Source organism: Acinonyx jubatus, chromosome E4 (assembly GCF_027475565.1).
Source record: "Acinonyx jubatus isolate Ajub_Pintada_27869175 chromosome E4, VMU_Ajub_asm_v1.0, whole genome shotgun sequence".
NCBI classification, from domain to species: Eukaryota; Metazoa; Chordata; class Mammalia; order Carnivora; family Felidae; genus Acinonyx; species Acinonyx jubatus.
The window spans coordinates 45,480,875-45,504,125 of NC_069395.1; the positions used below are offsets into that span (position 1 = coordinate 45,480,875).

Here is a 23,251-nt window from a genome sequence, read left to right on the forward strand (position 1 = left end):
CTCCTTGTTTTTCTTTATTTTCACCTAGTTAATTTACTGTGTATCTTATGCGTCACTCTACGAAAGACTCAACAAATCCTTTTTTGGAACCAAGTGGGATACAAATAAATGACTAATATTATAGAGACAAAATCTTCTGTGATCTCATACTCTTCCAAAGGCAACTCTGGAGTTGCAGAAATCTCCTCCAGGGACTCTTTCTGTTACCTACTTCAAGTTTAAGACTTGTACGATCTGGAGAAATCACAGAGTGCACACCTAGAATACTAGACAAGGATTCTAGAACTGCATCACAATCCCAGATCCAGATTTCCCCCTAAACTATAAGGAATTCTAAAACATGTTGAATGGATAAGTATATGTGACAAACTAGAAGCCAAAAATCAAAACCCTACCTTGAAAGTCACAGTAAAAGTCATACCTGAGTATAACCAACTATTGTGAATTAAAGCAGGTCATTTTAAAATTTTGCTGTTTTAGGAATCTAGTATGTTTTATGTGGTATTACAACTGACCTCAAGGGTAATCATTACCAATGGTATTTCTAAACTACTCCAAAACCCATACTAGTGGTAAAAACTTTATGTTGAGGCTATTCACATTTTCTCCTTCCCTCAAGAGGTACCTTTTAGATGCAGATAAATATAAACAACTTGTGACTGAGCACTGTTTTTTTCCCTTTATGGGAGCTTTTTATATTCAAAACATACTTGAGAACCATACTTTTCACCACCAAACTACCTGTTTGGCATTAATAACAGAATACTGGAAAACTCTAACCCAAAATATTGACACATATTTGCTTAATGTTGTTGAGCCATTGTGGAATCAGCAGGTTACTTAGGAACTGAGAAGTAATTTCAAGGATTTTACTGCTGAATCCTCAACTAAAATTTTATTTCCTTGAACTAAATAAAACATATGCAGATCCATTTAAAAAAATAGTCACCCTGTGAGGCAAATTCAAATCTGCCAACCTAGTTTTAGTCTAGAACCAAACCAGCAACAAATATAGTCAGCAATACAATGCTACCAGGTTAACTTTCACGATGGTTCTTTGTAGAATAAATGAGAGAAATACGGTGTCAGAGTACCAGTGGGAACAATTTTCTTCCTAACCCAAGCCAGCCACTGGTAATCTTGTCCTAGTTGGCTCATTAGATTCCTGTGTGCTTCTTCATCTTCTTTGAGAAAAAAAAATCTTACCATCAGCTCTTATTTCAGACATGTCAGGTAACTATTTTCCCACAAATACTTTAAGCTCATCATTACTGGGAAAACAAAAAAAACTGTCCCCAAGACTTTTAGTAATGAATGAGTACACAAACAACATCTGGATATTAATTCCATGGTGCAAGGATTTCCTGCAAAGTACCTTTAATATGTTTGCATCGGCAGCAAGCATTAGGATGTGCTAATTTTGGCACCATCAGTTATATGTGTAGCACTACACATTCGATAAAGTCACCCCAACCAGTATTTATCCATGTGAATAGAAAAACTGAACAAAAACATAGTTCTGATAAACGCTGAATTCTTAAACCCAATACAGTTTAATTTTCTTCCACAATCGAGGGCTGCTATTTAGGATTGTTTTGTTAATGATAAATAAAGACAGGAATTATTTAGAAAATAAAGTACTTCACCGTTCTTATATATTAAATGTCTTGCTATATAAAATATACCCTCAAGAAGTCAAAGTATGTGAAATCAGTGTTTCAAATAAAAATCATAGCTATGTTACTGTTCAGCAACTCCATTCAAATAAACATCAGTACTGTATTCTCAAAAAAAAAAAGAAAAAAAAAAAACAAACCTAAAAACCAAAAAAAAAAAACCAGTAACTGAGGCAAAAGGTTTTAAGTTTGCATTCTGGGTGTACAACAGAAACCCCTCACCCTGCATCCTTTAAGACCGCCAGTCTGCTTCAGTAATTTGAATCTGCCACATCTTCAATATGTAAAGCACTGTGCTGAGAATATAAAAAGTTATAAAAAGGCAATCATAAAAGATTAAATCTTGGTAGGCATGTCAGCTTTCTTTTAATAAAAACAAAAATAGTCATTGTCATCTAGTTAAATAAGTCTCTTTTGTATAGTGTTCCAGTTATTGAAAAAGGGCCCTTAAAAAACCCAACTGCCTCGATCTTAAACCTTACCCTCTTGCCCCATAATACATGTTTGAGGGAAGAGTCATTAATGTGCAAATTGGCAAAACAAATGTGGAGGAGAGGGGACTTCTTGAAATGACATGCCCGATCAAGTCTTGGTTTATTCTTTTACAATATCAACTTCCAAAAAGTAAAATAACCAAAGTAGTCCTAAAAATACACAAAACAGACCTTCATCTTTGCATTCCTTTCCCAATAAACACAAAAAGTATGTACAGCATGTTTAATAATATGCAATATGCAAAAGCTTTGTGTTGCTGTTAGCAACATCTATACCCACCCACCCTCCTTATTCACAAGTGTACCTCTACTAAACACAATTACATCACTAAGCCTGTTAGTTTGTTAAAACTGGAAAATCTTTGTATAGGGGCTCCACTCATTTGACTCAAAGTTATAGACTTCCACCGTATTCAGAAATTCATTGCCATCAAAGCCTCCCACTGCATAAATGGTGTTCCCTACAGTTGTAATCCCAGCGTTGCTCCTTGGTGAAGTCATGTTTCCCATCATCTTCCATTCATTTCTAGTTGGGTCATACATCTCCACACAACTGATGGCATGAGAACCATCAAAGCCACCCCCTACAAACAATTTTCCTAAAAGAGAATGAAACAAGGTAAATCTAGAGAAGGAAAAAAACTCAAGTCTTTTTTGCTAAAATTGGTGGTTCTTGTAGAAATACCTGCTCATTCTACCAAAAGTCCTTGTTAAATGCCTTCCTAACGCGGCAAGTAAACCCATTCATAGATGGAACTCAGGCAATTTACAAAAAGAGGGGCAGCCTCTAACTGAAGCACAATTCTCACAATTCTTTGCGGTAACTGCTACTGCTGCCATTTCACAGATGAAATGAGGCGCAAAGAAGTTGAACAAGTTGCCTAAAGAAGCAGCTAGTATGCAGCAAGCCAGAGTAGTTCTGTGCACTGGAGATTCTGTACTAGTCCAGTGCCTCAGAATTAAGATTCAAAAAAAAGTTATAGAAAAGCAGTTTTCAGATACTGAACATTTTCTTGAGCTTTCCAATTCTATAAAATTAGTTTAGTACAAAAACTTCTTGGAAACAGACCAAGAGTTATTACATTTTCAAATATATATGCAGAGCAGTTAATTATTTTCAAATATGCAGAGCAGTTAATTATTTTCAGACACATAAAATGTCAGCATTAAATACTGTGTAGTTTTAAATTTTTTTTTAAAAAAAACATTTATTTAGCTTTGAGAGAGAGCGCATGAGTGGGGTCGGGGCAGAAAGAGAAGGAGACACAGAATCTGAAGCAGGCTCCAGGCTCTGAGCTGTCAGCACAGAGCCCGACAAGGAGCTCGAACTCACGAACCGTGAGATCATGACCTGAGCTGAAGTCGGATGCTTAACCGACTGAGCCACCTGGGCGCCCCAATACTGTGTAGGTTTAAAAACTTCCATCCTCTTGGGGCCCCTGGGTGGCTCAGGCGGTTAAGCATCCGACTTCAGCTCAAGTCATGATGTCACGGTTCGTGAGTTCGAGCCCCGCGTCGGGCTCTGTGCTGACAGCTCAGAGTCTGGAGCTTACCCCTCTCTCTCTGCCCCTCCCCTGCTCACACTGTCTGTCTCTCTCTCTCTCTAAAATACAACAAACATTAAAAAATAAAAACTTCATTATTTTTTCATTTGACTGTCCAAAATCTATCTACAACCACATATTTACAGAAGAATTGACAAGGCTCAGCGTGGGCTGCGGGCTACTTGCTGGCATGTCTACACATCTATACGTTCAGCAGGTGAGCCATAAGCTTAACTAAGATTCCACTTTGTTCCCAAGACAATGCTAATTAAACTCATTATGATAATTATATAATTAAACATGTAAATCAATACAATGAATGTGAAAAGAAAGCTGCATCCATATAAAACTAACTTTGGAAAGATCTGTTAAAAAAAAAGCCTTAAGTTTTCCTTCCGATTAGGTATGGAGTAGACAGAAGAGACTAGAATCTAGGTGATTTGCACTTATTTTGCTTTGTAAGTCAAATCCATTAAATTCTTGCTCTAAAGGAACAAACTGGAACTCTAAGATGATACATTTTGCATATGGTTTATGGAAGGAAAGGACTTAGAGAACTTCATTCAGTGAACCCATCAAAAGACTAGTGTGTTAATATATTTATATTATTACTTCAAGTACCAAGTCTGATTAGAAATGACTTCTAAAAGACAAACCACCAATGCCCACTGCATCAGAAAAAATGTCTGCTTCTGACTTCTTATTATACAAGTGTTTAGTTATCATGGACATTCTCTGGGAATATTAGAACAAACTCTTGCCACTCCCTATTCTTCACCTTTCCAAATCTCAACACTCACCATCAAGAACAGCTACACCAGCTCCTCGCCTTGCCACGTTCATGGGTGCAATTAAGGTCCAGGTGTTATTTTCAGGATTGTAACGTTCTACTGTGTTCAGACAATTCCAAGACTCTGCACCTCCGATTATGTACAAAAAACCACCAAGCTCACAGACTGCAGACTGGTGTCTACCTATAAAATCGAGTCAAACCAAAATTACTTTATCTCCCAAAACTTTAAGTGCGCATACTACACATAATTGATTTTGAGATCTTAAAAAAACAAAAAAACTTGAGGGGAAAAAAACCCAAATCAACTCACGAATGTTAAGAGGAGCACAGCTTGTCCATGACTTTGTTATAGGATCAAATACATCACAGTTTTTCAGTCCTTTTTGACCATATGGATCAGAGCCACCAACAATGTATAATTTCCCATTCAGAGCGCATACTCCTATATGAGTATAAAATAAGGTTATATATTGATAATTTAATTACCATATTTAAATACTGATTATCTCAGAAGGAAAGTAATTTTACCTGCGTTACAACGGTTAGTTCTCAATTCTGGAACAGGAATCCAGTCATCTATGTTTGGATCATACATCTCTCCACAACTCAGGTCATCCGAATGGCCATTCGATCCACCTACCACATAGAGCTGGCCCTAAGTCAAAAGTACAAGGTCAGAATTTCTGCCATTCTGAAGTTATGAGAAACAGCTAAACATGGATTGCTTCTTCCTTACCATGAGTACAGCCATCTGAAATCGAGCTCTTGGTGTTCTCATGGGAGCAAGAAAGGACCAGTGATCTGTACGTGGATCATAGCATTCAACTGTTCGAAGACATTCCTCTCTGTTATAGCCACCTGGTAAAAGAACCATCAAGATTCATGTTTAAGATCTCAAACCACATGAGGGTTTCTTGTCTAGAATGATTTAGGTAATGTGCACAAAGAGAAAAAGAATTTTTATCCATAAACCTATTAAGGTCCCATTAGGTGATGTTTTAACTCAGGGCTTCTAACAGCCGAACAACATTATCAGTATGAGTAAATTGCTTAGTCTTGGCTTGAAAATTAGGATGGAACAATTTAACGACTTTATAGTTTTTTAAGAATTAGAAACAGACATTTACTTAAAGGATAGGCAATACAATAGTATTTACTTTTGTATTTCTTGGTCTTTTTAGAATGTGGTAAAGTAGAATGCCAAGGAAGAAGGCATATTAAACCCTCCCTTTCCAAAGTTCACATCAAAGCAAGCACAAATGTCCATGCAGGGGCTTAGCCAGTTGAAACTTTCCAATAAGAAAACACTCATCCTTCTGTTCTTACCTGCTGCTATGAGCTTGCCATTCATCTCTGCTGTCCCCAGACCAGACCGCGCATACTGCATGGGAGACATGGGCTTCTCTATCAGCTCATCTGGTTGCATCTCAAAGCTTAAACTTTTAATTAGTTTTGGAGTACTTGTTGGTGAGCTCTGTGGGCTGTTTCGCCCATGAAGGAAAATTACACAGAATATACCATCCAGCACAGCCAGGCACAAGTAAGTGTTATCTGTAAGCATAAGAGTTCTATGTTTAAGATGCAATTATTACTACTTTTGTTTGCTGTGTGATCCTGACTTGGATTCCGGATCCCAGACTGGAACGATCTGCTACTGTTTTCCAAATCTAATGGCTTCTGAGTTTTTCCCACAAATAGTCAACTTCAAAGTTATTAAATGGTTCCACTCAACACTCTTCTTTAAAAATAAGTCAAAGACAATCTGATGAGTGTAATACACTTACTTGAAGTCTTTTCCGAAGCAACGATTTTCCATTCATGCTTAGGGCTTTGTACTGTAGCATTTGGAGAAGAGAGACATCCAGTGGAACTGCTACTTATCGGCTTATGGCCATTCTCACGTGGTGGCTTTTTCTGCAAAATCAAAAGGTAGCTACAGAAACCTAGCCAAAGACCATACCTGGTGTACCTCTGTTCCTGAGCTATTCCACAACACTGAAAAAACACCTAGAATCCTTCACTTATGTATGACATTTAAAGCACCCTAAATTTAACACAAACCAACACTTTCCAATTGACACAAATTACTAGCATACTTCCATCTCCACTTATAATGAAACAACTACACCTACACAAGGAGCCTGGTCAGGAAAAGCTCAATTTAAGCAATTAAAAAGCAAGTTGTAGATCAAGTATGAGAATACCTCAATGGAAAAAAAAAAAAAAAAAAGAGAAAAAAAAAAACCCTTAATCTACATAAGCTCAAAGTTCACATACTCTTTATATGAAGTATAGAATCATCTTTCAAAAGAGATTATTAATTTAAAATGGTATGAATTATCTGAAAGATTACATTTAGCCCACTGTCTCCAAGAAACTATCAAACCTAATTAAATCATATGTATGGATATCCTTCATACAATGCCAGCAAAATGTGAGCAGACATATCCAGTTCGGTCCCTCTGAAAAGTATTTCTCAGGACAAAAGTTGCAGTTACAAGAAACACTTACAAGCATATTTCTTCAGGACCACCATATAGGTATTATAGAGTGCTTTTCTAGACAAACCATATCAAAAGACAAAATATGGTAATCAGAAATAAAACAATAATACTAAAAGAACCAAACATTCACAAAAGTAGTATAGGAACACTCAGAGGGAGAAATAGGCAAAGCTACAAATTTTCAAATGATTATAAAAGAATTACATTGTGTTCTTGTGTAGGAGTTCCCTTTGATGGTTTTCTTATGTTATTAGTCCTTGACACTTTTAAAGTATATGATCATGTGGCATTAGAAGAGTCAGAGACATCCTAAGAGGACCTACCAAATGAACAGGTACCACCCCCACTTCAGTACCTGACGCCAAGTGTGCCGATCCACTTCTTTTGATCCCCAGGGCCAAAGCCACATGGGTAGCTAAGATTTATAGTAGAAATTTGTTTCTTATGGAAGCAAAAAGCTATGTTAACAACTTAGAGGAAAAAAATTTGGTAGCTACTTAAAGCTGTGAAAAAACTATCAGAAGTTTGGTGTGGGCCAGTCAACAAGCATGGTTATAGCATATGTTGGCTATTTTGAGAAAAGGCAGAGAATGTACCATGTTAATGGTTGTCATTAAATTCTATTTTGACATTTACCATATACCTAGGTATAATTAGGCACTTTATTCACCTCTTATCTTTTAATGGAGTAAGGGCAATGCTGTTAATCCATTTTATCGATAACAATACTCAGAAAAGATATGTATTACCTAAGGCAATACAACTAAAAGAATAGAAATTCTGAGTATAAAGCCACTCTTTTTATACTATGACAGATTTTTGTCTCTGCTACTAGAAACTCCAAGGTACATAAAACCCCATCCCAACCTGTGGGAAGAAGGGATCCAAAGTATCACAAATTGATGATGCCATCAAAGGAACTCCTATACAAGTACACAATGTAATTCTTTTATAATCATTTGAAAATTTGTAGCCTTGCCTATTTCTCCCTCTGAGTGTTCCTATACTACTTTTGTGAATGTTTGGTTCTTTTAGTATTGTCTTATTTCTATTTTTTATTTTTGTCTGATATGGTTTGTCTAGAAAAGCACTCTATGATACCTATATGGTGGTCCTGAAGAAATACACTTTTATGTGTTTCTTGTAACTGCCACTTTTGTCCTGAAAAATACTTTTCAGAGGAACTGAATTGGTATGTCTGCTCATTTTTTGCTGGCATTAAGAGCTTTTATTATAGTAACAAAACTGTTCTAACGTATGGATTATAATTGAAAAAAATCAATGTGAAAGAGGAAAGCATGATTAACAATGAAGACTACTAGTGTTTTATAACTAACAAGTCATACAGAGGTGCTGGTTAACGCCTTTATATTCCTTCTGAACATTTTCAAATACAATCCCTTCCTCTCCCTTGTCTTCACTTTCCTGTATTAACTCCTCCCACGCGCTACCCACTGGCCCCACTTTCTTTGCCTCTGGCTCCCCAGGGAGTAATCTCCGGTGGCTATTTCTTTTTCAACCACTAGTACTTCTCAAGCTAAGATATTCTTAACTTTACACTCTTTGGAACTTATACCCACTAAAGGTTACCAAGTGCCCTCCCAAAACCAGTGAAGAGATACCCATAACCATATTTTACATGACCTTCAAAAGAATGATCTGACACAATTTAGTCTTCCTCTTTTCAAACTTTCTCTGCTTATGTTAGCTAGCTTTCTAACACAATTTGATTCTAATCTTCTCCTTCCTAATGGCTCCTCAACCTCTTTTCCTATTTCTCAAGCCTAATGTGTCCCCTCATCCTATTTTATTCATGATCTTTATCCAGGGAACCACCTTCTAATGAGTCACATCAGAATCCTGCTTTCTCAAATTCTTCCTTTTCCTTAATTTTCTTATTCTAAACAATCACTAAGGACTCACTCAACCTTTGAAACTATAAATGCTTAGAGTCCACTTTTCCTCCTTCATGCTCCTGGATCAAGCCCTCATTTTTTTTTAACTAAACTACTGCTTGTAGTAATCTATAAATTGGTCTCACAATTGGGTCTACCCTCTGTACTTGGCCAGAAAAAGAGAAGGGCTTAACGCAATCATTTAGTAAAGAAAAACAAAACGAAACAAACCACAGATCAGCTGGAGTCCCATGACCCAGAGATTGCCACCTGATAGTTAACCACGGGTCTAAAATGATTAATGTACAGATCTTTGCTGTACAGAAATACAGTATTTAACCAATGCCCCTACTGTTGGGACTACTGCTCAGTTTTTCACTATTATTAAAGTTGTGAAATATATCTGTCCAGGGGCCCCTGGGTGGCTCAGTCAGTTAAGCATCCAACTCTTGACTTTGGCTTAGGTCATGATCTCATGGTCATGACGTCAGGCCCTGTGTGACGTCAGGCTGTGAGCACAGAGCCTACTTGAGATTCCCTCTCTCTCAAAATGAACATTAAAAAAAAAAAAGGAAATAGATCTGTTCATGTCACTCTACTTCCTTGTCTACAATTCTTTGAAAATTCCCCACCACCTGTAGGATAAAGTATTAAGCCCTAACCCAGTGGCATTTACCTACTTTCCCAATCTTGTGACCTCGCACGGGTATTTTTTGCTATCTGACATACTCTCATCTGCTTTGCAAGCTCTTCTAAATCCTAAGACTGTTCAAATGTTGCCTCTTCTGTAAATTTCCTTAGTTTCTCTCCTCTTGGCTCCTCTATCCCTTCCCCTTTATGCCTTTTGTAGATCCCTCTTATAAGACTGTATGGTTTTCATCTACTGCTATAGATGGTTCTGCAACCAGAAACTGTCTCTTACATATTTCTGTGTCCTAACATCATGGTCTGCCATTTTACTCAACGGCTGCTTACTGAAAAAGTAACAACAACAAAAAAAAAAAACCAAAAAACAAAGTATCTTTAGAGTATGAGGGAAAATATCCTAAATGTTCAAAATGCAAACTATGAACAAAGTTCTCAACTAATTTAAACCCAAACACTTTTTGTAAAACATAAAAATACTTGGCCACTACTACCACAGAATACCTGACAACTGCCATTCAGGTCACTTCTGAGTCTCATTTACCTTCTAACTGGTAAAGAAAACACCCCTTAAAACTGGGTTAACTCTGCCTACTTTATAGTTTATCCCTCACAAATACAACGTTGAAGCTAAAGGTCAAACAAAAAGAATGCATACTGTATGACCATTTATATACATTTCAAAGGCAAACTAAGCTATTGTTTCAGAAGTTAGAATAATGGTTTCCTTTAGGGCTGTGTATGGACATGACTGGGAAGAGGCAAGGGAAGGCTTCCCAGGCCACAGAAATCTCTTCTGGAGCCAAGTAGTGTTTAAACTAGTGAGTTCACTATTTGACACTTACGATGTGTGTCCTTTTCTCTAAATTTTTGTCTAGAAACTAAAAAATTTTTATGCCTGACATTTTTTTTTTTAATTGGGTCTAACAACACCCATTCCCTGTTGCAAACAATTTTTTGTAATCTAACAAAAAAAAAAATCAATTTCTACATTGCTTCATCTTATTGGCCTTGTTTTCTTACTACTTGTAAATCCTATTTCATTGAGAAAAAATCTAAATGTGGTTTCCTAATTTGCTGAATTTTTATGTGGAGAAACAGTAGTAAATCTAAGAAAGATATGCTTGTTTTGTCCTGAAAATGTTTCTGTTCAGATATACCAATGAAATTCTTCCACTTTCCTTTCTTAAAGGAAAATTTCAGTATACTAGAAAATGCTCTAATCACATTTTAACCTGAGGTTACCTCAGATGTGCAATGTGTACCTGCACAAACTGAATGTGGTCATCATCACTGCCAAACACCTCAGCCTGTCCATCTAGTAGGTTCCCATCAAGCAGCTTGTGATCAGCTGAGTAGTACAAGGTTTGAACCTGCAAAACAGCAACAGAACACCCATGTGGCTACCGTCTCCATGGCTACTCCACTAGTATGCAGATCACACAAACGCCTCAAGGTAACCTCCAGTGTGCTTCTTGAACTTCTTGACATCTTGCTCTGGCAGGATCCCGAAGTAAAGAAAATACATGTCATGGTTGTAAAAATTTTAAAAACAAAAACAAAATACAGAATCTTCTAACACTGGCCGAAGAGTCCTTGGCTTGATTGGCTTGAAAGAAATCTTCATTTTTCCATAGCTTCTATTATATAGCATTTAAAAAAAAAAGGCACTAATACAATATATGGGCTCTTAAAGCATATACATATTTACAGTAAAATATGGACTATGGTTTACACCTTTGAAGTGCTCTGATTTGCATTAACATATTTGTCCTGTAGGCAATGTCAAGAAAAACAGATAAAAAGAAATGCAAAACTCAAAACAAGCTGTAGAGACACCTCCCTCAGCAGATGCAAACACATGGTCAATGCACCTGATTTTCAAGTGGGAAATGATATAAAATGTAAAAATCACCTGTTAGCCTTTTTAGAAGATAATGCTAACAGTATGTTTCAAGACCTAACAGATCTGGAAAGCCTTTCGTGGAATGACAAATTCAAAGTCACTCCACTGCTCCATCTGCATGTGTTTAATTCCCACCATTTCTCCATCAAGTTTGTCTTGTGGTATTTTTCAAAAGTTAAGTGAATGTACGTATGAACAACACCATTGAAAAAACACAAAGCTTTAAAGATAAGAATCCTGTAAAGGAGTAAACACCATTAAATCATCATCGTTCTCTGCCCACAGCGGATTTTTCTTAGGAGAACTGGGGCAGGACTGCTGCTTCTTTACGTGTCAATACACTTGAGGTTTCTTCTTGTTTCTTCAGTCTTGGGTATCCTAGTTTTGTTAATAAACCTATGGGGAGATAAATCAATGGGGAGGAACAACCATTAGAAGCTTTTACCTACTTATCAAATTTAAAGCAAAAACCTGTGAAGAAAAATTAAGAATCTACAGAAAATTTCAGTACCACCTCCCATTTCTAAAGCAAATTACATGCTACTTTAAAGGAAGTTAACAGCACATAATAAGCAAAGAAATAAAAAAGAAAAGCAGAAGACCAAACTGAACAGTTCATTCAGCTCACCTGGACACCCCCCCTGTTTCTCAGCTTAGGGGTACCTATAGCAAAATTTAAATTCTTTAGGGTCATGGTTACAAAATAAAAGTGAAAGGGAATCCTTCATTGTTATAGCAAAATAATTTTTAAGAATTGTTGCATCCCATTTACTTTAAAACTAACCTCTTCCATCAGCTCTTCCAGACTGTCTCCATTCTCCCAGATGCTACGCTGCACCCAGTTGATTACCTTTGTATACAATTTGCCATTGCTGGGCAAGCAAACATTATCTTCAAGCATTACCTCCAACTAGAGTTAGGAAAAAACAATGACACTTAGATCAGTGTTGAGTCTCTTAATTCTCAGCTTAATGCTGAGAATGCAATTTCCTAATAAAATGGTCACAGATGCCCAATCTCATCCCATACATTTATTCTCATTTGTAAGAAAACTGTAAAAACAAACCAGTAGGCAGCAAACTGTTACACTGCTAAAAAATAACGGTATCATTTCAGTGTACTTTCTCACAACCATGCTTGAAACATGGACAAAGATTCAGCAACTGTAAGTAAGTAGTGTATACATATATATATATCTTTATAGATTTTACCCCTTACCTTTAGCCGTGGAAGTTTAAGAAACTCTTCCTCTTCTGAAATTTGTAACAGATGCTCCTGAATATAGGCATCAACTTTATTCAACAAACGGGTGTCTCCCATACAACTTGCAAAATTTCGGTAAGAGATGCAGCTGGTAACATCCATTCTAGATAGCAAATAATCACCACAAACCTGGGAAAAGAAATACACAAGTGACAACACTTACATATATTTTATTTAATGAATATTTAATACTCAATATGTAAGCATTCTGTGAAGATACAAAGATGAATCAAACACCACTGCCTTAACAGAACAACGTTAACTCTGGGAAGAATAGATGTATGCAAACAATAAACATCAAAGAATGCCGTACAAATGTCTAAGTTGTTTACGGAAAGATGCAACAAACTGAAATGCCATATTAACGCATATGCAATGTGCAGATAAGTATCTCCAATTAGAATAATTAGATAAGACTTTATCATGAAGACAGTATCTGAACTGGGATCTACACAAGAGATGATGTTGAATGCAGATAGAAGTAGGGAAGAAGCTGGGACCAATTTAGTTTGGCTGGAGCAAAAGACAAGTAGGAAAACAATTTTGGAAACACAGCAACTACATTAGGGAAAATGTGCAATGCTAACTTGAGGGGTATGTGCTATAAACCACAGAAGGATTTTAAGCAAAGGAGTGACATTACAGAAGGGGCCAGGAAACTTCCTCTTAAAGGGCTTAGGCTTTTGGGCCATAATGTCTTTGTCACAACTACTAAACTCTGTCACTGCAGGTGGAAGCAGCCAGAGACCCTATGTAAATCAAAGCTGTGTTCCAATAAAATATTATAACAAGCAGTTGGCCTGAGGCTTTGCAGTTTACTGACCCCCAAATTAGAGAATTAAATGCTTTTTATTCTATGAATTATTAGGCAGTTTTCAATGGTGTTACATTCTAGAAGGAGTACTTTTACAGAGGAACTTCCAAGTGTAGAACAGTGAGCTGAGAATGTAAGCTGTGTGATTAATTCTTGAGAAAAACAAGAATATTTTAAATGTTTTTTTTTTTGAGAGAGAGGGGGGGCGGGGAGGGAGGGAGGGGGTGGGAGGAGGAGGAGGGAGGGGGGAGAGAGAGAGGGGGAGGGAGAGAGAGAGAGAGAGAGAGAGAGAGAGAGAGAGAGAGAGAGAAAATATTCCAAGCAGGCTCCAAGCCCAGTGCGGAGCATGACGGGGTGGAGCATGACAGGGGGTCTGATCTCACCGCGAGATCATGACCTGAGCTAAAATCAAGTCTGATGCTTAAATGAGCCACCCAGGCGCCCCAAGAATATTTTAAACCCTGCTACCAGTGACCAACACAGCCACCCAGCTAGTGAAGACTACTGGAAAAGCAAGAATTTAGCTCAAATTATCTGAGAGGAAGTTATGACCTTGCTACATTACTACAGCTAACTGGTTAAAATCACATTCAGTTGTCTAGGGGGAAGAGGGGCCATTTTCAAGTTCTTGAGACTAACAAATGTCTTATGACAAATTATGCATCTTAACTATGTAAAAGCAGACTTGCTAGTAACAGCCCTCCTTATATGTAACTTCTGGTACTCTACCTGCTTTACTCGGTCCATCTTCAGCTTTTTTGCTGCAGAATAAACATCTTTCACTAATTCCTTATCGGCTTTCAACCTGTTAAAGAAAAGTTATTTATCACTTGGATACCAAGGCCTTAAAACACAGATTCTACTTAATCCAAATAAATCAAGGCTTGGAATTTCCTGGTGACATCCCCTAATTATACACTTTATAAAGTACTTACTGAGCAGTGTAGGCATAATTCAGTAAGACTTCAACAGCTTCTGGATTGAGATCATCAAATTTAACATGAGAAATTCCATGAGGATCACTATCACTATTAAAGATTTCAAATAAGTAGGGACTGCAGCAAGCCAGAACTGCTCTGTGTGCTAACATCTCATGGCCACAGACCTGAAATTGTGAGGAATTACAATTAGAAGTACTGTGGACTATTTATTTCTCTAGCTAATTACCACATCAGGTCCTTTATCTAATATTTATAGGTAAATCATTGTTTTTTCAAGTTATTTCATCAAATGCCTACCATGAAAAAGAAAATAAGCATATCCAAGAACTTACTGCTTTTAGAAATAAAATATTAATTTTGTAGGTTTCCAAATTAAGTTTTAAATACCTGGAGTCGAACATCACAGAACTGGCCACTTTTCCTCAGGGCATTTAATTTGGCAACAGAAGACTCAATAAAGTTTTCGTCTTCAAACATTAAATATCCATTGGGAATCATTTTTCCTTACAAATTTGGCTAAAGAGCACAAAAAAAGCCAAGTTATTTTACTAGTGAACAATGATTTTTATAATTATACCTTAAAGAGTAATACAGTATCTTTATTTTCAAATTCCATCCTATCAACAACACAAAAATTTTATTACACAAAAACACTGCTGAAAACACTGGCAATGAATGTCCAAGTCTTTGTACAGCTATATTTTGGTCCTCAGTCTTTTTAAGGATTCATACAGCAGTGACTATCTCAACACTTTTGCCCAGGTTTCCCTGAACATTCATTGGGAAGGGAAAGAAATGTAAACCCACCCTGCCCAAACCCATACAATGAGCAATTTAAGAAGCCTGGAAGGATGTAATGTGGTCATCACTTCTAGGTTTCCTTGATTTGGGTTGCTGTCATTCCTTTACTCCCAAATGAGAGAAATGGATAAATAGGCAAACTTAAATCTGTCCCCTTTGCAAGTTTCAGATATTCCAAATCACTTATCTCCTAGGAATACATGCTAGACACTTAATGTTCTTTTAAAAAATGTCCATTTCACCTTGTGAACTGACTAATGCCTAAACAAAGCCATCATTAAAAAGCAGTAATAGATTTTAGTTTGCCCTGATTTAAATTCAAAAGTTTACAAAAAGAAAAAAATAGAATTTTTTTTTTCTACAAATGATTACTGACTTCCCCTTTAAAAAAAATATGAAAAGGCTATTAGTGTACTGGCATAGTCTTCTGAAAAACAATGTGTCTTAATGTTTCATTGGGCACGAATATTCACTTACCTACTGAACTGGTGAGAAATGTATTTCTGAGATGTCTTAAATAATCCAAGGACAAAGGAGTGTTAAAACTCAGCACTTCCTCAAGGTATGAAGACGGGTGGTTGAAGTGAAGGCAGAGGTGTCTTAAGCTCTAATGGTGATTCCAAAACTATCAGGCTTGAAATGATGTAATCAAGTCCTTAAAAGCTATAGACATGAATTTCTTCTGTGATAATCATGCATCATAATCTGCAATAATGACAAATTTTAGATACTCAGAATGATCAAAGACTGTCATTGATCTAAGTGGATTATATCATACAAAGTCCTTATCTGAAAGAAATGTTGATGTACATGGCTCTAACACAGAAAATAACCAAGACAAATGCAATTATACCTAAACATTTTTCACTTAACCTGATCAGGTGATCAAAAAACAAAACACCCTTCCCTGGAAGACAGAAGCTAACAACGTGTATCAATTAAGTGAGATATGTAAGCACAAGATTAGAGAACAAATATAAATATTGGTTAAATCTAATATTCTTTACTATTAGATTCCTGTGCATTTTTACCGGCCAGCAAGCAACCTTTGGGCATCATTCCCAGACGTGTATACAATGTTCCAGTCAAACCAGATATACTATTTCCCAAAATGTGGTCTGCTCTTCCCAGTCTCTGTACCTTTGTTCAAGTTGTTCTCTGTTCTTGGAATACCCTTAACCCAACCTCTGCTAGATAAAATCTTACCTCCATAGAGCCCTTCCCAATCCCCCCAGTGGAGAGAAGTTTCTCCCTATCTTCCACATACTAAACCTTCTCTTGTGTCATCTTCCAGCTGATCTGCTCTGGTTTTGGCTTCTGTGGACCTCCTTATCTTCCTTGATTTAAGGTCCTGGAAGGCAGAGCCTCTGTCTTGCTCATCTTTGTATCCATCCCATCTCCCCACTACCAAAACTAGCCTAGAAACATAAATATAAAGATGAGCACTTTGTTGAAGTGAACTAAATAAACAAAAGGGAAAATACTGATATCTGTTCTCTATATGGCCCTTTTTCTCGTTTACAGTAATAAACTCCCACTGGAATAGTTCTGGTCCAAACCAAATCTGCAAAGTAATCATATTCAGTCCTCCTACCTCATTTTCAAGTCATCAACTACAAGTGTCAAATTCAGATGGTTCTTATTTTCTAATCACCTGAACTGCTATGTCACCACTGTCTAATTCAGGAAACTAGAACTAAGTAAATTATTTGAAAGACATGCATACTTTTTAAAACGGACATCTTAAAATTACCTGGATTTTCCTTATGCATCAATCATACACAGAATTCTAAATCTAACAATTGTATTTGGGTGAATGAGTAATCAATCACTTAACCCAGAATCCACTGAAGGCTGGTCCAACTCTAAGTGAACAAACTGTCGTGTTAAGTTCAACACATGCACAATCTGTAATGGGTCTGACCCATATGTCCTAACTGGTTTCTCCATAACTTAGGTTCTATTTCAAAGAAACCTGAGTAATTCTGACTCAGGTTGGGATTGTTGTCAATGCTTACCCCTGCAATGAAACTGTATCATACGATTATGTAATATTGGTTTCCTCTGCTCTACAGTTGCACCTACATTAGTTTGTTCAGCTTTTAAGAAATCAGTTCTAATAAATGATTCCCAATTACCACACAATTCCATGTACACAGAGAAAACACACTATCCTAAGGAAACCTTCAAACATTTTCAGCCAAGACCCAGCTCAAATTAAGAAGATCTTTATATATATGGTATATACTGGGTAGCCAATCCACAGACATAGTTGGTAACTCCTCACTTCAGTTCCCTAAGTTGCCTTTAAAAAAGAAGGGGAAATGGGATGAGGAGGACAGAGGGAGCTTCCATGCAAATTATGGCAATATATTTAAAATGTGCTTTCTGAAAAACCATAAACATTGTGATAAAGAGATTTAGAAACATTTTAAACGCTGACCAGTTTTATTCAGCGTTTATTCATTATTCAGTGTTTTTCTGTAAAGTAGTCTTGATCTAACCAAGAATGAAAATGGCATCTATTTATGTTTGATAATTTGGAAGCTCTACCTTAAATTTTGAGGGAAAACAAGACATGGTTAAAATCACTTCAGTCCATTGGGAGCAAACACTGGAGAACTTCTAGAGCAACTCTTGGCATACACATTTGTACAGTATTATTAGTTCTGCAACAGAGTGAGTTCTACATTTAGTATTTGATGACCTTCTAGTATATCAAGATCTTAGTATGATCCTTATCTCTTTAATGATCAATACAACCCTACTTGATTTTAAGAGCTAGCCCAAGATCACGTGACATTTAAGTTAATGCAGCAAACTTATTTTACTCAATTACTGTCCTCACATACTGTAGGCCCCTACTCTCACCTTACCCCTAAGCTGGAGGAGGTCTTATCAACTCCTGCCTACAAACCATGTCTTTGAGTGTTCACATTCACTCTCACTAAAGTAAGCACTGGGCAAACTGAGTTTCAAACTATTCTAAAAATGTACAGAAGATCTCAGTTTGGTCTATGAAACTCAAGCTCAGTAACTGGTGGAATAAAAATGTGAGCAGATTTTTTTTCTTTAAAAAGCCTAACCAAAAGCCCCACCATCCTAGAGTTATATAAAAGAATAAAACTTAAAATCTTCTTTGGTATTTAAAGAATACGAAAATACTAATTCAAAGGAATATATGAACCCCTATGTTTATTGCAGCATTATTTACAACAGCCAAACTACAGAAGCAGCCTAAGTGTCCACTGATAGACGAATGGATAAAGAGGATGTGGGGTACACGTAAACACATACACATACTCACAAAATGGGGGATTACTCAGCCATAAAAAAGAATGAAATCGTAACATTTGCAACAACATGGACAGATCTAGAGAGTATAATGCTAACCAAAATACACCAGAGAAAGACAAATACATGATTTCACTCATATGTGGAATTTAAAAAACAAATGAAGAAAAAAAAAAAGAGAGAGACAAACCAAAAAATAGACTCTTAACTATAGAGAACAAACAGATGGTTACCAGAGAGAAGGTGGGTACAGGTGAAAAAGTGAAGTGGATTAAGGGTACACTTATCTTAATAGCACTGAGCAAAATATGGATCTACTGAATCACTATATTGCACACCTGAAACTAACACAACTACACTGGAATTAAAATTAAAAAATTTTTTCTTTGGTATTTAAAATATACATTCCATTAATCCACTTTTAAAATTAAAACTGGGTCAAATACAATACATTCTGGTAAATACACTTCAGTTCCTTAGTATGGCCAGTGCAAGAAAAGGGAAACAGAAGACTCATAAATGAGTAATTAAACTGCTTTAGTAACCACCAGAAGCCCACATGTTATGTTACCACAGACCCCCAAAAGATTAACTTAACTGAAATACAGTTCAACAGGTCTTATCCAAGAGTTGTAAGAAAGGTAGGCACAATGTGGCCTCCCCTCCAAATTCTTTTCGGGCCTTCAGTAAGTGGAAGATAAAATGTTATCACCAAACTTCCAAAGCATCCTTAAAAGCTCAAGGAAAATTACAAATATTTAAGTTTCAAGGCAATGTTTTGAGGGCAGCCCACTCACAAAATAAACTCTATTTTTAAAGGACAGACTTTATAATAATACAAAGTAAATCTCTGTAAGACCAGAAGTTACAAATTCCCAGTGTCACCTCTGAAACTACTATCACCATCATCTATATCAAAACTCACCAAACTCACTCACTTGCTCCATCCTCATTGTTCTGAACTCTTATACATCCCACAAACATTTATGGCACCAAACATATGGCAGGCACAATATGGAATGGGATGCTCATAATACCAATGGAGTTAATGCCATTCTTCAGCCCTGAATACTTCACAGACCAACCAAAAAAGACAGGTAAATCAAGCAGTGAAAATAGCTCAAACAAAAGAGGAAAGGGGTATGACAGCATACGTATTCCAGAAACCGCAGCTATTAGCATGCATATGGTAAACAGAGCGAGAGGAAGAAAGAAAGATCAATGCTAAGGGTTAAACGATGCTGGAGAATAGAAAAGGATTATAGCAAGAACATTCTAGCAGAAATGTGGGGGATGTTTTGGAGGAACAGGTAAAATACGGAAGCAGGGACATTAAGATATTATATACCCCTGCTTATCCTAAGGCAGTAAGGATATTTTAGCTTGGATATGTGTGGTATCCTTATCAAAATTAGTACCAAAATTAGAATTCCAAAAAACCCAACAGTTATCTTTAGTTTGCTGCATGCTCAAAGTTAGGAAGGAAGAATAAGAGGAATTTGCTTTTTATGCTAAGGTACCTGTTGGGTATCCAGGTTGATACCAAAAGTGTAAGAATACTGATCTGATAGGTGGAAAAATACAGATAGGTTTAGAAATCATTTACAAGGTGGTGATTCAAGCTTGCAAGCGAAGATGAGCATGTATTTTCTGTGCTTCTAACAAAAACCCAGAGATCACTTCCTTGTTCATAATTCCTCCATTCACACTCTCTAGCACAGTAGGTAGGAGGATCTTTTCAGCCTCTAAGAGATCCTTCAAGGAGGTTCAAAATCATATTGTTGAAAAGTCAATGAAATGATTTTCAGGGGTACTTCATCTTAGTATTCAGTGATTAAGACATTTCCTCAATAAGAGAACATTTTACATTAAAAAACCACACTTGTAAAATGATATCAATTGCCATCTAAACTATATCTCAAGCAAGAAAAACAAAACCTCACTCCAAAGTAGCCAAAAAGACACTAATTTAGGAGTGCCTGGGTAGCTCAGTCTCCGACTGGATCTCAGCTCAAGTCTTGATCTCAAGGTCGTGAGTTCAAGCCCAGTGTTGGGCTCCATGCTGGGTATGAAGCCTACTTTAAAACAAGAACAAAAAGTAAAGGGGGGGGGGGGGGGCAAAAACACGACAATAAAACTAAAACCAAAACCTGGGATCCTCTGTTTTGGGGGGTAAATTTAGAAAAACAGAACTACAAATTAAGATGAATTAAAAAATTACTATCTATTAATTACAGTGATTTCATTTATTGGAAAAACACAGAGGAAAATCATTCTGGTTCTCTTTTAGGTCAATGGTTTTAATCTGGTTTTACCACCAGCTACCAAATTATAGACACTTGAGAAGTAGCCTGCCAGATGGCATTAAATGATACTGTTGTTAATCCAATTCTAAATAGTGTTTGCCTCATCACCAGATATGCAAATACAACTACTCTCCTCAGCATCAGTATGCTATTTAAGAATAGCATACAATGCTATTCTCCAGTATTTTGCTATCCTTAAATCAACTGCTAGTTCTAGAATTATTAAAAGAAAAATATGGCTTCTGATTAGTCTAGTCCATGCCGTACTTGTTCAACTGTTAATAGTACTAAGCTTCCAGAGCTGTTACTTATTACTAGACAGAAGATCACACACAAAGTCCTCAAAGAACAGCTTGATACCACGGTATTCTAATCCCCTCCATCACTGGCAACAGACATTAGGAAACCAGGTCTTCAGGCATCTGATTTCTACTTGCTATAGGTTTTGAAATGTCAGATGTTTCAAACAATAGATTTGTCTACTATGTATTGGGGAAAAAAGTAAATCCATTTCTAAAATATTTGCGTCTAAGTCTTCTTACATTCTCAATCTGATATTGCCTGATACTTTCCTACCACTAAGAACTTATAAACACCCTTTTGCAAGATGCGTATAAGGACAGAAAAAGAGCAAACCTCTCCGCCGATTGCTTTGGTAAAAAGGAAAGTGGCGACGGCCCCAGAGTGACTGGAGTGTCCTGTAGCCCCAGGCCTTCCTCCCCGCGCGGCCTGGCGGGCGCCCACTACTCCCAAGGCTGGAAGGCAAGGCGCCCAGCGCTCGCACACCCCCGGCCGGGATTGGCCGGCTAAGCAGTCATTCAGAGCCGACACGTCAGGGCAGCCGCTCCCTCCCTCCTCCCGCCCTCTTCTCCCCGCGCTTGGCAAGAAAAGCGGGCAACGTGGAGCGGGAACAAAGGACCCCGCGGCCCACGGCGATCTTGGACGCGGTGCCACCCCACTCCAGGCCCCAGGCACAGATGCCGCCTTGGACCGGCTCCCGGTCCACATGCGCCGGGTCCTGGGAGGTCTCAGGGAGGAAAGTCGGGACCTCGGTTAGACCCAGACACTAGGAGTCGATTCCTGACAGCGGGAATACAGAGATTCCCGCGCCCTCCTTCCGGTAGTCATCCCTACCCCGTGGCGCCCTGACCCAGGCCCACGAGGTTCCCTCGAGCAAGAACTCCCGCCCTACTTCCTATGCCCCAGCTCTCTCCGAGGCGGCCGGCACGCGCCTCAGCAGCCGACGCGACGCGGCAACCATGGCAGCTCCAGGAGCGCGGGCCCCGCGCGGCGCCGGCTCCTCGCCCCCAGAAAGCCGCGGCAGCGACTTGGAGCGTCCTCCCCCGGGACCAGGACGCCGCTCCGCGTCTCGCACCGTCTCCCCCAGCCGCCCGCGCCATCTCTCATCAAGGACTCCGGTCGCACCCTCTTCCTCTTCCACCGTCTAGGACCTGCGCGTATTACCTGGTTCATCTCTGAAGAGATGGAAAAACTCATGTCTGGTGCTTCGATGGGGAGTAGGAGGAAGCGGGCGGGAATCGGCGCAACGGAAAGCGCCTCGAGGCCGCGGAGGGGGGGAGCGGTCGAGCGGGAAGAGGAGCGGAGGCTGCGAGGAGGGGGCAGGGCCACCAAGGGTTCGTGGGGACTCGCTCACTCTCTCGCTGGCACTGCCGCGCCAAAGCAGCAGGCGGAGAAACTGCCGAGCAGCTCTGAGCGACCGACCTCCACGCGCGTCCCGGAGACACTACTGCCGCCGCCGCCGCCGCCCGCTCGCGCCGCACCCCCTCGCACGTCACCACGTGCCCCGCCGCCGCCGCCGCCAATGCCTCCAGGCTGCTTCCGGCTCGAACCGTCAGCGAATCACAAGCGAGCACCAGAAAGCTCCGGCTCGCGGCCCCGCCCACCGTTCGCCCCGCCCCGTCCTTCTCCGTCGCCCCCTAGGGTTCGTTCCCTTCCTGCTGGGCTCAAGTAGGTCAAGGCAAGGTGATCCCAGGGAGACAGGCAGTGCTTGGGGCGCGCCTCCTTTTACTTAGCGCGCGGTCGTCTCCTTTCCTCGCCTCGCACCCTCACTTCACCCTTTCGGACTGTGCCGGAACTGGTTTGTTCCAGCCGCCCTCACCTGTTCTGCCTCCCCCTAGAGGCACAACAGCCGGAGATCGGACGTGGGAGATTAGATTTCTCGACGTCAAATTTACATCTAGGCAACCGCCCTAGACTGGGGCTGGCCACAGTGACCCGAAAGTCTGCGGTCGGCCGTGGGCCCCTACCTTTGTTGGAGGGTGGTGGTGAGTGAGGAGGGGGCGTGGAGATTGTGAGTGAGAAGAGAGGCACGCTGGGGGAAGAAGGGGTGAGAGGATTCAGTAATAGAAAAAAAA

General features: G+C 38.9%; 2 protein-coding genes across 9 annotated transcripts in view; one reads left to right on the forward strand and one right to left on the reverse strand.

The window, feature by feature from the left end:
• Positions 1–1,360: 1,360 nt before the first annotated feature.
• Positions 1,361–22,481, reverse strand: IVNS1ABP (influenza virus NS1A binding protein). Of its 2 annotated transcripts, none has more exons than XM_015063266.3 (15): positions 22,341–22,481; positions 15,754–15,981; positions 14,863–14,991; positions 14,470–14,639; positions 14,264–14,339; positions 12,676–12,849; positions 12,242–12,367; positions 10,817–10,924; positions 6,292–6,421; positions 5,834–6,058; positions 5,244–5,365; positions 5,036–5,162; positions 4,818–4,949; positions 4,515–4,688; positions 1,361–2,769 (listed from the first exon to the last, which is right to left on the reverse strand). In XM_015063266.3, the coding sequence occupies exons 3-15, from the start codon at positions 14,971–14,973 to the stop codon at positions 2,516–2,518; spliced, it is 1,929 nt and encodes a 642-aa protein (XP_014918752.1). In that variant the 5' UTR covers positions 14,974–14,991; positions 15,754–15,981; positions 22,341–22,481; the 3' UTR covers positions 1,361–2,515. The 2 variants fall into 2 exon arrangements, with proteins under 2 accessions (XP_014918752.1, XP_014918753.1); XM_015063267.3 differs by lacking the exon at positions 22,341–22,481 and adding an exon at positions 21,513–21,649.
• LOC128313104 (uncharacterized) overlaps positions 22,360–23,251 on the forward strand; it is a 114,318-nt gene continuing 113,426 nt past the window's right edge. For 6 of the 7 annotated variants that reach the window (XR_008293330.1, XR_008293332.1, XR_008293331.1 and 3 more), the window contains exon 1: positions 22,360–22,844. Coding sequence is in view for 1 of the 7 variants with exons in the window: in XM_053209707.1 (XP_053065682.1) it covers positions 22,360–22,844 (485 nt within the window). In the remaining 6 variants the exon portion in view is untranslated. Of the gene's footprint in view, positions 23,162–23,251 lie in introns of all 7 variants that reach the window. The other variant, XR_008293335.1, reaches the window with a different exon arrangement.